Source organism: Drosophila bipectinata, chromosome 2L (assembly GCF_030179905.1).
Source record: "Drosophila bipectinata strain 14024-0381.07 chromosome 2L, DbipHiC1v2, whole genome shotgun sequence".
Classification (NCBI taxonomy): domain Eukaryota; kingdom Metazoa; phylum Arthropoda; class Insecta; order Diptera; family Drosophilidae; genus Drosophila; species Drosophila bipectinata.
The window spans coordinates 17,343,666-17,364,637 of NC_091736.1; the positions used below are offsets into that span (position 1 = coordinate 17,343,666).

The 20,972-nt window shown below is 41.9% G+C and overlaps 3 protein-coding genes across 7 annotated transcripts; all 3 read right to left on the minus strand.

The window, feature by feature from the left end:
• Positions 1-570: 570 nt before the first annotated feature.
• Positions 571-3,921, minus strand: LOC108132229 (D-3-phosphoglycerate dehydrogenase). The gene is made up of 6 exons (XM_017251556.3): positions 3,718-3,921; positions 3,338-3,388; positions 2,191-2,345; positions 1,357-1,576; positions 1,152-1,284; positions 571-1,055 (listed from the first exon to the last, which is right to left on the minus strand). The coding sequence occupies exons 1-6, from the start codon at positions 3,799-3,801 to the stop codon at positions 700-702; spliced, it is 999 nt and encodes a 332-aa protein (XP_017107045.2). The 5' UTR covers positions 3,802-3,921; the 3' UTR covers positions 571-699.
• A 375-nt stretch (positions 3,922-4,296) lies between these two features.
• On the minus strand, positions 4,297-19,508 carry Ca-beta (Calcium channel protein beta subunit). Of its 5 annotated transcripts, XM_017251723.3 has the most exons (10): positions 19,181-19,508; positions 15,052-15,168; positions 14,743-14,964; positions 14,552-14,666; positions 12,464-12,963; positions 12,230-12,397; positions 11,408-11,522; positions 10,729-10,992; positions 8,442-8,921; positions 4,297-8,237 (listed from the first exon to the last, which is right to left on the minus strand). In XM_017251723.3, exons 1-10 carry the CDS (start codon positions 19,250-19,252, stop codon positions 7,786-7,788), a joined length of 2,505 nt encoding a protein of 834 aa, XP_017107212.2. In that variant the 5' UTR covers positions 19,253-19,508; the 3' UTR covers positions 4,297-7,785. The 5 variants fall into 5 exon arrangements, 3 of the variants coding, with proteins under 3 accessions (XP_017107212.2, XP_017107209.2, XP_070133048.1); XM_017251720.3 differs by lacking the exon at positions 19,181-19,508 and adding an exon at positions 15,571-16,793 and having other exon boundaries at positions 8,146-8,921; XR_011441949.1 differs by lacking the exons at positions 4,297-8,237; positions 10,729-10,992 and adding an exon at positions 10,128-10,333 and having other exon boundaries at positions 8,829-8,921; positions 19,181-19,505.
• A 389-nt stretch (positions 19,509-19,897) lies between these two features.
• Vm32E (Vitelline membrane 32E) lies at positions 19,898-20,335 on the minus strand. Its single transcript, XM_017251725.3, has one exon. It carries the CDS (start codon positions 20,301-20,303, stop codon positions 19,986-19,988), a length of 318 nt encoding a protein of 105 aa, XP_017107214.1. The 5' UTR covers positions 20,304-20,335; the 3' UTR covers positions 19,898-19,985.
• Positions 20,336-20,972: the final 637 nt, after the last annotated feature.

The following is a 20,972-nucleotide window of genomic DNA, read 5'->3' on the forward strand; positions in this document are numbered from 1 at the left end:
GAAATATTTGTAGATGCTAGATATTAGATTTAAAAGCTTTTCCAGCCATTAAACCCACTTAATGATAGTTATAGAGCTCAGAGTTTATTAAAAGTTTATTAAAACTATTGAAATGGAAAACTTTCTGGCAATCAGCAGGTGCATGGAATTTTCCATTTAAACTCGCGTGGCCAAACAGAATAATTAACATTTAAGTTTATGAGAATTCTGCATTTTATATATATACAAAGCCCCCTTTTTAAAACATCCACATAAAAACATTTACACAAGACAATGAACAGAAAACTGCAAATGTTGATACCGTTGGAGGGTCTCATGGTCGCTTGAGGGTTAAGTAAACAGCCGGGGGCCGGAAAAAGTTCCAGGGCGGACTGTGTTTTTCCATGGCTTGCAGTATAAACACCACATAAAAAATTCTCCCAGCGGCTAGTTGTGATTGCCGGCCAACGTCCTTAAAGGGCTTTAGGAATTAAGAGGAATCCTGTGAAAGGAGTGACAAATGTGGGAGTTATGCAGGTGGGAGTCATCCGGGTGATTTGGCTATTTTTAGCCAGACACATAAATAAACAATTTTCTTATAGTTTTCAGAAGCTTTATATAGTTTATTTATATACAATAGGCTTGTAAACTTAGTCGAGTAAATGCTGAACTATTGGCTCCTTTTTCCAAGCTTAATTAAGTTTCAAAATTCGTTATTTCTTACTGATAGTGGGCCAGAGCATCCTTGTTGATGACGCCGGCATAGCTGGTGTACTTTGGAGATGTTCCGTTGAGGGCAATGAACTGCTCCGCCACCTCCACAGCCACACGGACCTGGGCCTCCGCGGTACTGGCCCCCAAGTGGGGAGTGGCCACCACCTTTGGGTGGCTGATAAGGGCCTTGGTAACCGCAGACTTTGGCGGCTCCTCGGGATAAACGTCGAAGGCAGCTCCGGCCACCTTGCCAGACTCCAGGCCGTCGAGGATGGCCTGTTCATCGATGATGCCTCCGCGGGCCACGTTGACAACTTTGACGCCCTGCTTGCACTTGGCCAGGGTTTCCGAGGATACGAGATCTGCGATGGTAAATAAATTTCATTTAAACTTTAGAATTTAATATGTTGCCAATGGAGAATGGACTCATAATAGTTGTTATTAATATCATTACTTACTTCTGGTGGCCGGAATCAGGGGCGTGTGCACTGTAATGTAGTCCGCCAAGGGCCAGATCTCTTCCAGAGTCATTTTCTCGATGCCCGCCGCCTTGGCTTCCGCCTCCGTGGTAATGGGATCGTATCCAATAATCTGGAAAACACTCAGCCGTGATTTAGGGTTACACCTGAATTAAATAAGCTCCACTAAGGAGTGCGGACTCACCCTCATGCCCCAGGTCTTCATGCGAATGGCCACCTCACGTCCAATCCTGCCCAGTCCAAGGACGGCCAGTGTTTTTCCGTACAGCTCGGTGCCGCTGTAGAGCTTCCTGTCCCAGCGACCCTCCTTCATGCTCTGGCCGGCGGGAACGACGGGGCGGGCCAGGGCGCCAATTAGGATGCACGTCAGCTCACAGGCCGAAATGGAATTGCCACCCGGAGTGCTGAAAGCGCCGAGACGAGACTTTAGTTAAACATTCCCTAAATACTCTGTGATAGACAGTGGCTAAAATAGAGTGGCAAGGGGGTGTCGTTTGTTGTGACTAGACAGCATTATGCAAATGCTTTTCCAAAAAAAAAAAAAACAAATACAGGAGCAGCTAGAGCGAAAAATATGGCAATTTTCGCGCTCGCCTCCCGTATCCTTGGCAATGGGGGTGGGGTGCCAGCATCCTGCATCCCGACTGTGAATTCCCTTTGTGGAGATTCGGGAGTCCCTTAATTATGCGTGTCAAACGACGTCAATTGACCCAAGTCATGATTCTGGCCAGGGTCTGAGGTTACGATGCGATACCAGCAGCCAATCCCGCGTTTCAGAATGCGCATAATTATTTCTGATATTGGGAAAAATAAGCTTAGCACTGTGAAATGAATTATTAAAATTTTGGTTGGGATTTTAATTAAATTCTCAGTAGGTTTTGGTTCAATAAGTTAGCTTGTGTATGGATATTGGTACAGAATCTAATAAATAGATCTTTTTTTTTAGAAATATATTCACAGTGTAGCTTAAAATCCCTTTGTCGGCCTGAGTGCACCCAGGGCTTACGTGGGCACTTACTTAAGGACAACGACATTATGCGCCGTCGCTGCAGGGACATCGATGTTATCAACGCCCGCCCCGGCACGGCCCACAACCTTAAGACTGCCAGCTCCGGCGGCCAGGACTTCCGCGGTTATTTTCGTATCCGAGCGAACGATGGCCGCATCAAAGTTCTACAAAATGAATAAATTTAAGCAATTAGCAGCTGCTTCAATAAAATTATTTACAAAATTCTTAGGTCGAAGAGGGTTTTTTATTAGCAATTGCATCCCATAGGCATCCCATAATTATTTATTTCTCGGAAGAGAGTTGGTTTGTTTATCGAGGCCAACTTCCAGTTTTATGGGAGTTGAATTACCAATACGGTTTATTGGCCATTTCCAGAAATTTTTGGTACCGCTTAGAATAACATGGTTAATGTTGAGCAAACATGGTCTGATGAACAATTGATTTGATAAGAACTTTTTAGATTACTTCCAATATAAAATGGTGATAATAATGTCTAGCATCTCGTGTCGGGTGTTTATCGCTTTAAGTTGAATGGCACATATTTTCGTTTAATTTCAGTTTATATTCCATGTCAGTCGGTTTGTTTGATGGTTTGTTTTGATTTTCAATTAAAACTGTGAAATCATGTCAATTAAAAGTAACCAAAAATATTTCTGAAATGGGTCTGTTTAAACATTGAATGAAAAAGGAAAAAAAAAACATTTTAGGGAGTCACTCGAAAAAATATTGTTCATCCAATTTATCTGTTTTAATCCCCATTTAAATTCCTTTTATTTCAAATCCTAATTACAATTCCCAACAAAAAAACTAATAAGCAAAAAGAATGGAGAGTGTGTGAGACAGATTAATTTTAATTACATCGGATTATGGCTATTGATCTGTTTATAATTATTAAGAAATTGTTATTTGAATGCCAGGCCAAATGAATACTGCTGATAATTTACATTGTAGTACCGCCAAGTTGCTATGCAGGTAGTATTATGTAATCACTTTTCACAAACAGATATTGTTTTTCCATTTCTCACTTACAGATTACAGAATCTAAAGCCGCACTCGAGTCTGAATCAAAAGCTTTCAATTACACAGGATTTTCTCTTACGAGTGCATTCTTACATATTTTTTGTGCTCCTGTGAGAGTTATCCTTAAGCCACTTACCTTCACTTCCTGGCATAGCTGCTCCACGGGGAGTTTCAGTTTGTAGGTAACCTAGTCGAAAAATAAATGGTAAACAACGTTGATTAAATTGTGCAATCAATTAAATGCAAGTATGTATATTACGTTTGTCTACCACCTAAGCACATTGAAAGATTACTAAGTAGAAGACAGTGCGGTCTTGATGGCTTGCTTTGAATTTATACATTTGATTTTATTGCATGTTGTTAAAGACTTAATTTCGTCCAAGCTAAGCCATATAATTTTCTATATAATATCCCTATTCATTTTGAAGAGAGACCACTGTACTTTCCCGCACTTGTATGGGTGTAATCGTTTTTTCCCTTCCCCACTTGTCGCCGGAGGGAATTGCAGTAACTTACATTAATGCCATGCTGTTCCAGCAGCTCGACACACGACTTGTCCACCGCATCGCAGACCAGAACGTTCTTAATTTTTAGAGGCATACTTTCAATTTTATTTCTGATGGGCTGATGTACTGGGTATTTGAATTTAATAATTTAATTTTTCGCCAATCACTTTTTGCACGTTTCGCACTGCTGAGCAGACAAATGGAAGTGACTTGGTGAGCGAGCACGACCGGCCATCGAACCTGACTTTGAAAGCTTCGGCCCCAATGCAGGCGATCGTTGTTCGTTGTTTGTGTTTTTCGGTTGATAACCGCCTGGAATGAGCAGGAAAGAGAGTCCATATCATGCCCCACAGCCCCAATGATCGCCCTCTCTTGGGGTCTCTCTTCCACACCTACAGGTCTTATTTTTGTGAGTGTGTCTGTGCCTCAAGTTGTTTTTCAAACGCGATTCGGTTTGGCATTAAAAACAACAACATTAACCCATTGGTGTTATCGGGGCAAAAAACATACCATTTTTATATGCCAACCCCCATTAGTAAAAATTGTATTTCATATTTTCAATATTTTTATTGTATTTGCTTTTATTTGCAATTTAGCTTTCATTTAACTACGTATTTTCCAAAAACATACGGAGAACAACAATCGAAGGCGGAAAATTAAACAAAAACCAAATGGCGGCAGAAAATCTTCTGATCCATTCAAAATAAGAATATTACAAAGTTCATTAACTAAATATTTTCATAACAAATTCAAATATCATAAACTATTTACATACAACTCTTGGAAATTGTTGATTGGATTTAAATTACTGGTTTTCACATTATTTTAATGTTTTTGTTTTTACATTATGTATATTTTTTTTTTGCATGTATAAAATATTTAATATAAATTGGGATTTGGATTGATATTTCCACTATTATTTTGTGTTGGGCCTTTTGTGGGGGAACTTCTTGATTAATCATAATATTTTCCATTAGAATTATTGATTAGGGAATTCTCAGGCGTGCTTTTGTCAAACAGATTTTCAAATTTCTTCTTCTGCTTAACATTTGGAATTAGGCGAAAAAATAAAGGTTTGCTTCAACTTTAATTATACCCTTGCAGAAGGCATTAAATTCAAAATTATCTATTATCCTTTCATTGGTCTGATGATTTCAACAAGTCTTTACTATTGGCATTATAGAATCGATCAAGGATTTAATAAAATTGCAAGGGTATAAGAACTTCGACCTGCCGAAGTTGCTTTAATCATTTTATTTTTTACTAAAGTGGCTTGAAAAGTAGAGAAGTTGTTACCGCTAAATTTAATTATATATAGGCGTATTCTTTTTAAGATTTCGGTATTTTGCTATAAAATTTGTTTGCATTTTTGTGTTTGAGTTTTTTTAAGAGTGTCTACAAATTTAAATTGATTGGCTTTAGTATTTTTATGTTTTATTAAATGGAAATAAGAATTGATTATTACAAAAAAATTGCTATATATTATAAGCAAACCAGTTTGTTTTTGTTTTCATTGTTTTAATATTTTTTGGTTCAAAAATTTATGCGGGCAGCGAGCCCTGGGGACATTTTTGTCCATCCGATCAGAAGGTTATGTACTGGAATTTGTGAATTTATCAAGTTTAACTTTCTGAAGTTTTATCGAAAAAAAAAAATTCGAGTTTAGAAATTTAAGGCATCTTACAAAATATCATCAACATATTCCTATCAAATCTGATGAAATGTTTGTGGCAAAGTTCGCTTTACATTTCCTTTAACTGGGATTATCTATTAGTTTTATAGTTTTAGTATTTTGTTTTTATGATTTTATGGTTTCTGTTTTTTACGCTTACAAAATGCCGGCTGATGTATCTGTATCGGTTTAAATTTTGTTAATTATGGTAAGAACGCACATACTCATGTATAAATCTCTATGTACTTTTATATATGTGTGTATCCATTTATATTATATTAATATATATATATATCGAATTACCAGTTCTGTGAATTATGTGCAATTTTCTTAACTACACACTCGCAACTGTTGTTGTTTTTTTTAACTTAGTATTCCGTTTGTCTCCTTCTTAACACCAAAGGATCGTATCTAGTTATATTTCTCAACTTTATGCTAGTATTAAAAAGTAATATTTCATTTAGGTATAGCTAATACATAGATCATATTTGTTTTCCACTTTTTACAAGAAGTGCTTGCGTATCGTATGTTGCTTTTCGTTCTTTGGTTTTTATTTGTTATATAATTTTTTCTGCTCTTTTTTTAAAGCAACCCCAGTGCCTTGACCAACCCCATCCCTGAATCCATAAGCCCAAGCTCTCGATCGGCAGGGAAGAGCATAAATACAATCCCCAGGAATACGAATTTCGAAAGACAGCTTTACCAATTACATGTATGATAGTCACCTTTTTTTGATTTTTAAAATAACCTGCCTGATTTCTGAGCATTTTCTTTGGTGGATGTCATTTTCAGATACTTTCCAAATATTTTGTAACAATTCTATGTATCGTGTGTTTTTCAAAAATTGTAATTATATCACCTTGTATCTCTTATATCAAAAAGTACTAGATTCTTTTAAATATTTGTTTATCGGACCATGGCCTGGCATGGTCTGTCTTCTACGTAGGAGTGCACCATTTCACCGACTACGTTCCCCAGTAATTTCGGTTTCTATCAGTGTAGTCTTTGGACAGTAGGATGGGTTCTGCAGGAGTGCTTACAGATCAAATAGCTATACTCTTCAATACGTACTCCAGGTGGTGGCGATCGATTTGAATGCAGTGCGGTTCATAGTTGTAGGGTTCGACATAATTTAGCATGGTGGTTGGAATTGTAAAAGGATTGCTCGCTCGGAATGGGCCAGATCAACGATTCTCGTCTCTCGACATTACGATTTTTAACTAACAACAAACCTTGAACAATAATTTTGACGCATACGATGTGGGGGTGTGTTTCGAATGATCTACTTTCGGGATCCTGGGAGGAGTGGTGTGTGCTTCTGAGATACTCGATTTGATGGTTAATAAGGCACTGGTAGTTTAAATCGCTATACCCAAGCCGGGGTCAGGATTTTCTTTCTTGTACCCTGACCCTGGCTGGAGGCTTGTTCGCGGGCAATCCAACATTGCAGCCGCGGACTGTGCGCTTTTTGGCAGGTGTGTGGCATGATATGGTGCAACAAGGTATCTAGGTCGAAGAAAGTATTGCAGTTGGAGAAGTTAATGACTGAGGGACAGTGCTACTCAAGATTTAAAATATAGAAATGTTAGAATATTCTTACTAGCAGGTGTTGAACTTCTCAAAGATGATATTACGTGGCTATTCAAAAAATATATGATGGACTGGAAGTTGCTTTTATAAAGCACTGTTCCCGACTCTATGATGATAGCATCTGGAATTGTGGGCTTAAGAAATGTTTATGATTGATTGCATTCTAGCAAGGGTTTCAATTTAGATTGGGAGTTTCAGACATCGATTTGAGATTAAAGAGATTTCAATCGGTTCACAGTCAACGGAGTGTGTGTGTTGTGTGTTCTTGTGGGTGTGCTTGTGTGTGTGGCTTGACTTAGATTAAGACACGTTCACTAAATTATTAAAGCTGACACTTATGTATGTACTTAGTCAATCGATTGCATAACAAATACAAGACCCATTGTGGGTGCCAACAAATATTGTTGGGTGGCTGCGGGCTGCTCCTTTTAATCATTAACTTCCTTTTAACGGGACCTGTCATCTGTCACTAGCTTAACATTAGGCTTAGACCATTTAATTTAAATTCACATTATTTAAATAAAATCTGATTACACTTAGCTATATAGCATTTAAGACACATAAGGCCCCACTTGGCATTGGGCTGCTTCTGGTTCTCCTGGCTTTCAACGCTCACATCTCTCTGTGTTTCTCCGAGTGTTTTTTTGTCAGTGTACTCGTGTGTGTATCGTGTAGTGGCTACCGAATGGAACATTTACAAATGTGTGTTTGTGTTTTGGCACTGCTGCAATTTGCTTTTGCTAACCTGCCCTGCCCCCCAAAAAAAGTCATCCTAACCGAACCGAAGCGGGGTGACTGGGGCGGACTGAAATCTCTTTAATAAAACCGATCCGTGCTCAGGATGTCCTCCTCGTCCTCCTCCACGATTATCTTGTTGCGAATGGCGTGCGTGACAGCCTCGACCTTGCTCATGGTGGGGCTGAGGAACTCCTCCCTCAGCGAACGTGGCGGGTGGGCGAAGGAGGTGTCCTGCACGGTGTAGCGATACTGGGACGGGGCGTGACCATGGGACTGGGGATCGTACCGCGGTGCCGGCATATACTGGCTATGGGACCGGGTCTGGGTAAACGACTGCGGCTGGTGGCGCAACGGGAAGAGCTCTCGCCGAGATCGGGGCTGACCCATGGCGGTAGGACCGGCAGAAGTCGACGAAGAGGACAGCCACTGAGGGTCCAGGCTGTACTGGCGCGGCAGGAACGCCATTGAGGGCCGGCTCGTCGTGGTGGTGGTGGGCAGCGACGACTGCCTGGGCAGGGACTGAGGTCGTGGCTTGGCTCGGGAATAGGACATGGGCATGGACATGGGCAAGGAATGCGGGTGCCGGTGGGACTGAGACTGGAGCGGAGGCTGAGACTGAGACTGAGGCTGGTGGCGGTGGTGTATCGTGTCAAGATCAAAACTATTGTCGCGTGCTTCCATCAAACCTGGCACTCTCGCATCGATCTGATCCCACCCCTATATCCACGATTCCTACATGGCATTCAGCATTCTCCTACTACTCCCACCACCTCTGTGCGGACTGTATTCATCGCGATCGACAACGGTGGCGCCGCGCGGCAGGTCTCTTGGGTCGTCGATCCGCGTCGAGGGGCCATAGCGGGAGCTGCTCATCCTGAGGTGCGCCTCCTCGCGATCGAAGTCCTGGTCGTCCAGCAGCCGACCACCCCGGGATAGGTGGCCGTGGTGGGAGGCGCCGCTAGGACCGCTGCGCATGGCGGGATACTCGAAGTTCCGTTCGTCCAGGAGCTCGTCGCTATTGAGGTCGTAGTGCATGAGGTCCCGTTCCCGTCGCTCGTAACGCTCTCGCTCCCGCTCTCTTTCCCGTTCCCGCTCGCGGTCCCGTTCTCGGTCACGGTCCCGTTCGTAGCCGCCGCCGGCGCCCACACCACCTCCTCGCTCCTGGTGGCGCACCGAGGTCGGCTGACGGCGGCTGTGATGGTAAGAGGTTCCTCCTGCAAAATGGCCAACACAGGCAATTAGTCAAGATGTTAATTAGGGGCGGTTCATTGAAAATTGTAACGAGAAACCAAAATAACAAAACCAGAACTAAAGCATTCAAATAGGTCAGGGGTCATTATAGGCGATAAAAGGGGGTCAGGTCATCAGGCCAAGGCAAACGGGGCCATCAGAAATAGGGCTGCATATAGATAGAGTGGGGTGTAGAGTTCTCTTTAATACCTGGAGCTACAGGTTTCATTTACAGGGAAATTGATTTTTATTTAATTTAATTTAAAATTAAAAGTAAAAGAGAATTATTACAATATCTTCTTTTTTTTCTTTAGAAGCCTAGGATATCGTAGGAACCTATTAATCTTTGTAAATACTTTCTAAGAAATACGTCAAAATTAAGATAATTGGCAACTTATTTAGAAATGTAAAACTATAATAAAAATTTTTTTAACATTTTTTTTTTTGTTCTTTAAAGTTTCTAAAAACTAATTTAAACTGAATCGTATACCTAAGTAACGAAAAACTTAATTTTTATTATATATTTATCTTTATTTTACTCCTATTCTATAATATTTATAGGTTTTCAAAAAAGAAAAAGGACAAAAAACAAAAGAAATGAAAACCCTAGCATACTTTTTGCGTGGCATGGGTTCCAGGGATAGTTTCAGGACGGCATTATTAGAGTTAACTAAAATAAATGAATATGTAACACAAGAACACATCACGGGAGGTGTAGTACTCACTAAACCAGATCTAAATAATTGGATGAATATTTTGTTTTTAATTTCTATTGGTAACTTGGTATGATGAAAACATAAGGATCGACAACAACGGAACACAACAGGTAAATCTATTATATAATTGAGTTGAAAACACCCGGAAGAATGTGAAAAACGAGTAGAAGAAGGTGGCGAAGTTCGCGGCAGTTTAGAGGCGCACAACACCCGGAGTAACTACAAAACAAGTACAGAGTACAGATCAGTCGGTGGAGACAAACGAAAAGATGTATTCGATTGGTGATCGATTGTTTCGATTGATGTCGGATGTTCGATAGAAGCGCTGGGGGTATCTGATATCGTTGATATCGCTATTAGATTAGTCGGTTAGTAGAACTCAAACAGCAAAGTGGAAATCTTAGTTGAGCTAAAGTTAGAGGGATTCTAAGAATTTTCTGGATCTCAACTGAGATTCTGGGCAAAGAGTTGTACTTGTGGAGATCGTCGGAGATGGTCGGTCGGTGAGGGCTTTACTTATTCCATTTGATTTGGTTTTTTCGGATACGATTTGTCTTTGGCTTTGTACTTTGTTGAGTTGATGTCGCTTTTAGTGTTGGTCTTGTTGGTGGTTGGATTTGAAATTCAATTGGTTTATAGCATAGTCGAAAAGGGACCGGGTATGTCGCGTGCTGTGAATGCTGTAAAGTGTGTGGCCACAAAAGAATAATAGATGAAAAATAAAATGAAAGTTTAGGGTACCGGAGTCGCTGTATATACACAAGGTGTCTCTAGAAAGCGGGATTTGCAAATACGATGTATATTATGCCATGATCTGTAGCTACATACAATCGATGGATGGAGTGGAGATGTGGGAAACAGTAGCTACTTTCGGTGACTACTTCTGGACTCATAGATACACTTCTATTCGATTATTTTACTATCTAGACTTTAAGTGAAAGTACAGGACCCATACAAGTTTTCTTTAAAATACAATTTCCAATCTTGAGGCAAGAATTTACAGTTAAAATAGTATTGGTAAAAACGGAAACGGAAACGAAAAGAAAGGAAAGCAAAGAGTAGAAATGAAATTTACCTTGGTCCCAATCGAACTCTCTATCCCAATCTCGTTCCCGCTCTCTCTCCCACTCGCGAGCCCGCTCCCGCTCCCACTCCAGATCCCTTTCCCGCTCCTTGGAGCTGCGATCCCGGTTGAACTCCCGATCCCAGTAGTCTCGCTCCCTGTCCCTTTCCCGCTCCCGTTCCCTGCTCCCGCGGTCCCTCTCTCGACTACCCTCACGTTCTCCGCCGGACATCCCCATCCTGGGATCCTGCTCATCGATAAACTCCTCGCCATCTACTGCTCAGAGACGGATATTGAAAGGGGAAGAGAGAACCAGAACGAGAATCGATTGGTTTATTGGTACAGTCATGGGAATTTGAATTTGAGAAAGACACATTTTTAGAATTGTATTTTGTATAATAGTGTTGAGTAAGTATGTTTGAGAAGCAAATGAAAATCGTTTTACGCTGATCTGATATCGATATACATACAATAGCCATGTACATATATGGATATATACACTGATAGATATGTGTGTAATGGGTGGGGGCTTGGATCATCTTCAATGGGGCAATGGGTGACTCTGATTTCGATATCGATATTGATTTCGTTGAATTTTCGTATGTTATCGGGGGGCTGGGTGGATTCGCGTTTATGAGAATGGCAATGCGACCTTGGATGAGCCCGAGCGGGCGGGCAGGTGTGGCTTTACCTGGTGGCGTCGGTCCCAGACGTGTCGGATCGGCGGAGGGCGAGGCCTCCTGAGGCAGGGGGCGGGCGATGGGCGGCACTGCTCGTATATCCGGATGTGTGGCCTTCCAGTAAGTCTGTAATAAAATTGTTTACATTAAAGAATACAATTTTGCCATTTATTTGTATAAGAAAATTTTTTTTAAGCCAACTGTGCGTATACGTAATTTTTTAATACAGCCGCAGTATGACAGATATAGGTGCCTATATGGCCCACAGTAAAGACTATGTCTTCTCCAGTTTCCAATTCAGGCGAAGTACCTTAAACAATTTCTAGATCGATTCCCCACCATTTTGCATCAAAACCCTGAGACAAAATATATTTGAGATTTTGTGTCCATTTTTCATGATGGATCCCTTGAAAATGGGGTTTTCCCTTATATGGTCCACAGCGATGGCTATATCTTCTCCAATTCTCATCCGATTCTCAATCGGAGTACCTTAAACGATTTCTGGATCGATTCCCCACCATTCTGCATCAAAATCCTGAGACAAAATATTTTTGAGATTTTTTGTCCATTTTTCATTATGGGATCCCTTAAAAATGGTGATTTCCCATGTATGGCCCACAGCGAAAAATATTTTTTATATTTTTTGTCCATTTTTTGTGATGGGATCCCCTAAAAATGGGGGATTCCATGGAAAATATTGATCGAATATAATTGTTTGAGATTTTTATGCATGAATATGATGGAAAATGAAAATACAAATCGTTTGAGGTACTGCTCTCTTGAATCAGATGCATATTGCGCAGAATATCCATAAGACACCTAACAAAACTCACCTCCAAGTACTCGGCAATGTGCTCACAAGCATCTTCCAGCTGGTTTTCATCTAGGATTACATCGAACATATCCGGTGGACATTGGGCTAACTTCTCGGCGGCAACCATTTGAACGGAGAGGTTTTTCGCCTGCGACTTGCCGCGTGATTTGATCAAACGCTGTAAAACCTATGGAGAGAAAGTAAATAATGAAAATTCGAGATTAGAAGGGATTAGAAGGATCTAGAAGCTTACCTTACTACTGCTAATCTTTAAGTACACTATTGTTGGCGCTAATGAAGTTTTCGCTAGTTGTGACGGATGATTGATTGTATCACAATCGAGCACGACCAGCTGAAGGGAGCGGGCCAGCTCGAAGATGCGCTCGATCTCCTCCTGAACCTTGCCGAGGCAATCGCTCCGGCTGGAGGAGCGCTCCATGATGGCCCGCTTCGAGGGATTGTTCATGATGGAGCGCTTGGCCAGCGAAATGTCGGCCATCACCCGGGTGATGATGATCCTGCCTTCGAAGCGGTGCTTGAGGAAGTCGAAGAGGGCCTTCTGCATCATGTCCGTTACCTCGTATCCTTTCAGGCTGGGTCCCACCAGGACAACGGGTCGCATCGAGGGCACCACATCGTAGGGACTGGCCGTCTCCTGTTTCTTGAAGAAGGGCTTGCGCTTCTCCTTGTTCGCCGGCGTCGCCAGCGGAGTCTTGCCATGTCGTCCTGGTCCCATGGAATCTGATTCGTCACCTGAGCGTTAGTATCAATGGCAAACAGGACGAGATAATGGCAACGGATGAGCGAGATTATGATTGGTACGAGCCAGTGCGATCGATCAGTACGAATTGCTAGGCCAATTTATTATATATTTTAATATAATATATATTAAATACTAAAGACACGTGTGGTTTAGTAAGTATATACAGTTTGTCAGATCAGCGATCTGATCCTTGGTGTTTTGTGGAATTTGACGTGTGTTTTTGTAGTGCCAGGTTGGTAATTAGATTTTAAATTTTTGGATTGATTTTGAACTTTTTTTGGATCTGCTCTACGCACCAGTAAATGCTGTTCTCGAGGGTGAGGATTCTACCTAAAATGTATCTTATCTATTCGAACATGATAATCTAACACATATCTCTATGACTAAGTTAGTTACTTGTCTAACAACGGGTTCTAATAACATTTCTAGCAGTGGGTTCTAGTTATATTTGAAAGTTACATAAAGCGAGGATTTTACACAACATAGAACAGTGTGGTTTTCTAATCAATTTTAAGCTGTGTCTCCTGTGTTTTTATGTCTTTGAATAGTTAAGATTTTCTTATAGTTTCCAAAACAGTTTTTGAATAATTTAAATTTTAAACGGGTCTGGATAGGCCTCAAAACTGTATCAAATTGTTTACCAATTTATTCTTCTTGTCCTGCAACCCTGTAGGATTACTCGACTAGCGGTAGGATCTGCGATTGAAATGGATTTCTGAGGATCTGATCTGATGAGAGACATTGACAAACCTGTTTTCTTCTTGCGCGGTGTTGTACTGTAGGGATCTTTGGTTGCATTTTGTGTGTGTTAGACGAAAAGAGATTTTTTTCAGTGCAGTTAATAGTGTTCACTTGGCTAGGGATAAATTCACAAGCAGACCATGAGGCGAGGAGCTTAGATTTGGACAGAGGTAACGTGCCTAATTCAAGCTTGTAAGAGTGTACTTTGGTGTATTGTTTTCTTTTGTGGTTTTTGGTTTTTATATTATATTTGGAAGGGGTGCCGATATCCTGGAGAATTCGACTATTCGACATGCGGGACAACTAGGTCTAGCTCTAGGCCGATATATCTTGACCGTTTCGCTGGACTGGGTTCGGTTTTTGCAGCGAATTGCCAGGTGAACTCAATAAGCATACAAATTGCAAGTTGCACTCTTTTTATGGATGTCGCATGATTCATAATAATTAGATCAAACACAAAATTACGAAATTACGGGAATTTTGATTGGCCCACTTTTGTTCTCTGATTTTTGGTTCGCTTCAAATGAAATCAAAACATAAAAAACACGCCTCCAATTACAATATTACAGCAATTACATCGACGAGCCGCGAGTCGGGCTCTGGATCCTTCAGTTGGACCTATGCGGAGTATACACTCTCTCTCTCGAAGGACTTCCCCTCTGGAGAAGAGGAAATGCCTTCGTTGACGTTTTACAAAAGTATAAAAACACATTACATTGAAGACAGCGAATAAATAAAATATACAGATTGAAATTAATTCGATTCACAGATAGATAAATAGATACGAAATAAAACCTCACAAAAAAAGAAATCAGGAGAATGAAATGTGTGTCATACCAGGTGTGGGGGGTGTGCTACCTCGAGATGGCTCCGCACCTGCTTGTCCGCCCGCACCAAGATTCCCGCTCGACGAGCCCTTTGTGCCATACAGTCTTGAGGGTCTGGTTTGGTTCTAAACAATCATAAAAGCAATATTAATAAAGGTAACTCAGATTGGGTGTATTATGGTTTCAGTAACCAAGTACAACCTGCATGCGAATGTTGTCTAGCTTAGCGGGGCTGGGTATGAAGCCCACATCACAGCCCTCCTTGACCAGCCGGCCGATCCACCAGTTATTGTCGTACTTCTCTTTGATGTGCAGGAACTCCCGGATCTCGAACGAAACAGCTCCGCCCTGGACGGGCGAGTCGTCGTCAATGGTGCCATCGTATGCTACGTTGGTTCGCACAGCGAACGCCACTGGTTTGCTCTGAAATTGGCAATAATTTAATAAGTATATCCACGAAAATGACGAGCTAAGGTTGCCAAGTAACAAGTATATGGGATTTTAGCTCACCCTCGCTTTATCCAACTGGCTTAAGGCCTGACGTTCCTTTTCTCGCCGAAGCGATTCCTTTTCCTCGTCTAGCGACAGATCGGATGACGGTTGTGAGTAGTTCGAGTCGGCAGAACCCTGAAAAATACAACAAAATAAGGTCAATATAAGAGATTACTGTGCCCCTTGATGGATGCATTAAAGAAAAATTAATTTTTCCGACCATCTGTAAGCTGAAAATCCAAACAAATTAAGTTGGCCCGCCGCCAAGCAGCCCAAATGTCTGGCTTTTATGGTTTTTGCTTTTGTTGGCCAGAACAACGCAACAGTTGGTAGTAAATATGTGGACCATATTCTGACCATGGAGAAGGCTAAATATTTGGGAATGATTCAAGACCAAAAATTGATTATTTAAATCAATTAGGAGAGCATTTTTAATGTATACATTATTAAGGTTTATCTATAATTAATTATGATTGGGAAGGTATGGGATAAAGAGAATACCCCCCAAGGATTCAACAATATTTCCTCTTTCAGCACCTGTGTGAATAGTTTGTTGTATCCACTCTGGTAGGACGGGTATCCAAGGCCAAATCGAGACTCTCGATGATGGCCGCCCTGTACGGAGGGTGCATCCGAGGAGGATGCGCGCTGCACCATGGGCCTGTCAGCCCGGTAGTCTTCTTCGAACGAAGATATCTTGCTGATGTTTGTGACGACACGGTGCAACAACAGCGGCGGCACGAGCAGCAACCACCCACACCAACGGCTGGTGGGATGATTAGGGATTTTCCGGTGGCGGTGGTTATGGTGACAGCGGTGCTTGTGACGGTGAGACGGTGGCAAGACGGTTACGTATTTGCCAAAGGTGTCAGTTACTTTCTTCTTGAGGTGGCTTTTTCTTATAAAAATATCGAAGACGACTCTAAGACTATCCTATCAGTTGGATTGTGATCAGCATTGATTTGTAATTGTGTAAAATTTATTATAAAATCACTCGCGCACCGACAGCTCACTACTTTTGGCAGGAAATTAGTTTGCAATTATTGTTGCAGCTTATTGATTCGACTGGCTTTTCAGCATTGACATTGGCAATATTTGATTTAGTTAGACAATAGTAATCATCGGGCCAAAACGAACCCGATTCTGACACTGACACATAAACACCGACCCCAACACACACACACACGCACACACTGGCTTGGGGCGAGGGTGCGACTGAGACGGGGCGATTGTCAAAACGGTTTGGAAGCCACGGGCCCAGAGAATAAGTTAAAAACTGTTAACTGGAAGGGATTTCCGCACAGGTCTGCGGGCTTTCCTGGACTAATTTCAGCACAATTTGCATACGGCTGGCGAATTGATTCCGTATCGGTCGGGATATCGCCGCAGGGAAGTTAAAAATAGGAATTTATGTCAGTGGCGTCGAGTCGCGTTCCTCGGCTCTCCGCTCTGCTCACATCACTTTTTTTTCTGGTATATGCACACACACAGAGTCTACTGGAAAACTCGCGGAGGAGGGCGGAGGACGAGAGGAGGTGGTCGCGAAAAGTGATTTCAGTTCGAGCGTGGCCGTGTTTTTCTTTAATTTCTACGCTAATCCTTGATATTTCCCACTATATCCTTTTTTTCCCGATTTCACAAGCAACTACGGCTGGACATCACTCGATTCAGATATCCCCTATTTTCTATTTGAATTCTACAAAAACGCCTTTCCGACATTCAAACGGTTCTACTCCGCACGCAAACTGAAAACTGAATCGTTTCTGTATGTGGAAGGCGAAAAGTCTGCTCCGCCACGGGAAAATCGTGTAGAGTTTTCTCGCCTGCTTCCAGTGCGTAAATGCTCCACTCACTGTGTTCGATGTTGTACAAAATACATTCCCTCACCCCACCCCCCCCAGCCACGGGCAGGCTGGCGGAAAATCAAAAACACACACAGACATTCGAACGGAATGTAAACAAATTTTGATTTCAAGTGCAGACACTCGTCTTGGGCCCACTGTGCGCCCGGAGTTGTTTGCGCCACCAAAGGGTCCACCACCCCCCAACCGCCCACTCCCCGCGGTAGTAAAATGAGCGCGCTGGTCAGCGATGTGCGTCTGGAAAATCGATAGCACCAAGCGCTTTTCCGGACGCAAAGGGTGGAGGGCGGGTGCTGATGGGGTGTCCACCTGTTGGCAAGCCCGCCAGTTCCAAAAGGGTTACAGCTGTTGGGCCAAATCCTTGAATGCTCTCGGAAGGGCTTAAGTGTCTTAAAGGACAATTCCCTTATTTTATAATCTGGAGAGTGCTTTGCATTCCTTTTTCAACACTTTTGGGGCATAAAATCTAAAGAAACTTGGAAAATCATCAGCTTGATGCTGTCACTACTTCGGACTACGGGGCGTATGAGTGTTGGAAGGATTTTAATACTCGAATCTTTTAATTGGAAATATTTGTAATCCTTTAAATGTTTAAAGGGAATAAATTATAATTCAAAATAAAATTTATTAAAAGAAGAAACGCCTATAAGTTTATTATAGAAATTTATTTATAAATAATAAATACAAGAGCTTTTTTTAATAGTATGATAAAATATTATAAGGATCTTATTAATCTGGATCATATCATAGCTTAATTATTATTTTGATTTTATTAAAAATTGTCCTGCAATTATTGTTTTATGCTCGATTAATTAAAATAGGGATTAACCAAATTCCACTGTGCCCCGCAACGTAAACATTCCGTTTTCCATTTCCTCACTCAAAATGACAGCGGAAGAAACGAGAGGCCACACGAGAGAAATTACTTCCAGGCCAGCGGAGAGAGATGACATGTCAAAATGCCCCACAGAGAGAAAGCCAGAGAGAGCAAGGGCATGCGCAGGATCCAATTCTCCACATTTGTTATGCGCCTGCGCCGAATTCTACAACCTTACACTCACCCACCGACTCTCCCACTTTTACAGTTAACAAGGAAGGTCGCGGGGCAACGGTCCGAATTTGCGTTTACACATTTTCAAAAGGCAATTCCAAAAACAAAGGGTTTCCCTCCCCACTCTATTTATTTTTTTCTGCTTTTCTTATTGTGATGGGATGTGGCATGTGGCAGGGTGGGTTCATTCGGTTCGGGTCGATTCTTTGTTTACCTTTCGCCGATTGCCCAAAGACCCCATCAAAGTGCCCCACAACTAGTAATGAACTTTGCTTGCCATTCCAAAGCCCCCAACCACACCACCACCGCCACCACCCATTTGTTTTGCCAGTTGCGGGTGGGTCAATGCTCTGCTCTGCAAGATTCCAGTGCAACTATTCCGCCCCACCCCCCGGGCAAATATTTTTCATGGTCAGCCCGTTTCCTTCCCGTCACTCTCGATGACCGCCAGTCAGCAGATTACGCCTCACCTGCCCCATATAGGCGGTGTCAGCGGTCTCTGAAGGGGTTTTCAGGTATTTATTGTTTATTTTTATTGATCTCTTGGCCGGAACGAAGTCACAGATTGTTGTTTAAATTATATTATTTGAAAATGCAATAAATTCGCCATGTGCTTGGGCCATAAAACATTTATATTAAGAACTAAATGCATCATTTTAGCCAGAAAAAAAAGAAACCTAAACAAATAATGGGAGAATGCTTGGGGAAACCCGAGAATCTTGCAGATTGTTTACGAGAGCCGCAAAGTATCAACATTGACTGGGGTTTCGCAACCATGCCGTGCAGATCTCATAGATGAGTAATGAGTAAGATTTTGGTCTAGCCCCGAGAGGCTAGTCCCCTTAAAGTGTCTCTGAGAGGCGAGAGAAGAAAATAAAAAATAAAACAAAATAAACGTACAGTGCTTGACCGATATGTAGGATTACATTTATAAAAGATTTTCCACTGAATGCCAACTAGTCGTATAAGTAATAAAATATCACTCATCCGCCTAGTAGCCACTTGTGTCGGCATATTACTGATACGCACTGTAGGCACTGCCTTCACATGTATTTAAATGGTCTCGACAACGGACTGACAGGCTGGGCGAGCAGTCAGCGAGCGATCGAGTGGATAAAAATATACGAAATCGTCCCGGGCCGGGGGCAGGGCCGCGACATTAAAAAAGGGGGATACGAATTAGGGGGTCGAAGCAATGGTGGGGCGGTTGTCTAGCCAGACAAGCTGATCTTACCCGCCGATTCTTGTTCCTGAAGGGCTTGTAGGACTTGCCCTTGTGCTTGGCACCCAGATGCAGTTTCTTCATGGCGGCGACTTAGCTCAAGATATTTGGAATCACAAACGAAATAGGAACCGAACTTTTTGTTGTGCGTCTCGCGAGACTAAATTATGCAATCATTTTTGGAATCGTTTTGGTGCGGTCGCACAGCAAAATAAACAAACCACTCAGCCGTTATGGCCACTAATCGTAAAATGTGGTCAACACCTCGAATTGGGTCACCGTTTGTGTCAGCAGATTCCGACTCGGGCTCCGGCACATGACAGCGATTTGTGAAACACGAAAAACACCATTACCGAATGCTGGAAAATGTGCACAAATATCGGAGCTATATGGACGGATCTATATGCGTTATCCACTTGGCCAGAGCGATGTGGAGCAGATCAGACCGGATCACTGGGGAGGAAACCAAGAAAGCCGACCAACCGACCGCACTAGAAAACAATTTCGACTGACAATATTTTTGGCACCCGCGCCGCATCCCATTGACAAAAATGCCTGAGAGAGCGGAGAGCGGCGATCGGAAAATGGGGAAAACTCAAGAGGTGAAATGCTCGGGAAATGGCTTTCAATAATCTGTTTAATTGCGTATGCAGTGGAAATAGCATAGCAGATGACAAGTCATATGAAAATGTCCCCATATTGTTTCAAGTTTAAAAGAAAAGATAAAAGTTTTGTTTTTTTTTTTAATATTCACTTTATTTTCGGTGGAAGTGTCCGTACAAATTTAGGTTCATGAAGGTCTAGTGCATCCTAGTACTTAGTACTGCTGATCTTGGATTCCCTGAGTCAAGCCACGGAGGCCATCGATAAGAGCCGCTCGGGCAATCCTCTCCTGGTATTGCTCCACTTGCTGGTGGTTGGGGTATCCCACATAGAAGGGAATGTGTTCCGTGTAGGCTCCAGCGGATCCATAGGAAGCAGCCTCCTGGGCACAGGGAGCGGGCACCAGATTGGGTTGGCAGCTGAACAGATAGTTCTTGGGGCAGGGAGGAGCTGTGATGCCACCCGAGGAGTACGGGCAGGAAGCGCCGGCAAGGGCCACACAGACAGCCACGATCAAAGCAATGAAGTGCATATTGAATATTGGTTTTCAGAACTACCTCTTGACACCCACAGAGAGCCACTCTTATAGGGTGAGTTCTTGGGCCTAAAATGAAAGTGTGGCGTTTTTCACACGCTTCCAAAAACTGCAAGCTCAGTAAACTACATAGGTGACAGATTTTTGTTGTTAAATTAATTACGAATCTAGGTTGCGAATAACGGCTCCACAGTGTCTTTCAATTTTCACACAAAACAATTAAATAATTGGACAGAAATTCACTGGTCTCAGCATTATTTTGACCCATAACTTAAAAAAGACTGTGATTTTTGTAGTGTTACAATTATTTTTAGTTAAAACATGATGTTAAAAAATTGGTCTTCAGATAATAATTTTTCCCCACTATCCTTGTAGATAGTAAAATATGTGGTAAATAAATAAAAATAACCCGAATTAATAAATTTATTATAACTTCTTTTGATTCCCATTGATTTTACACAAATTTTACACGAACCTCGATCTGCTAGCCTGGACACAAACCACACATTGAAAGATTTGGTGCCTTTTAGTATTTTTGTGTATTTATTAATGCAAGCCCTTATTTATTTAATTTGCAATTATTTTATTAGGTACTTCTCATTAAAAAAACCTTAATTACTTTATTAACATTTCATAAAAGTGATTTATGTATTTAAAAGATTGATT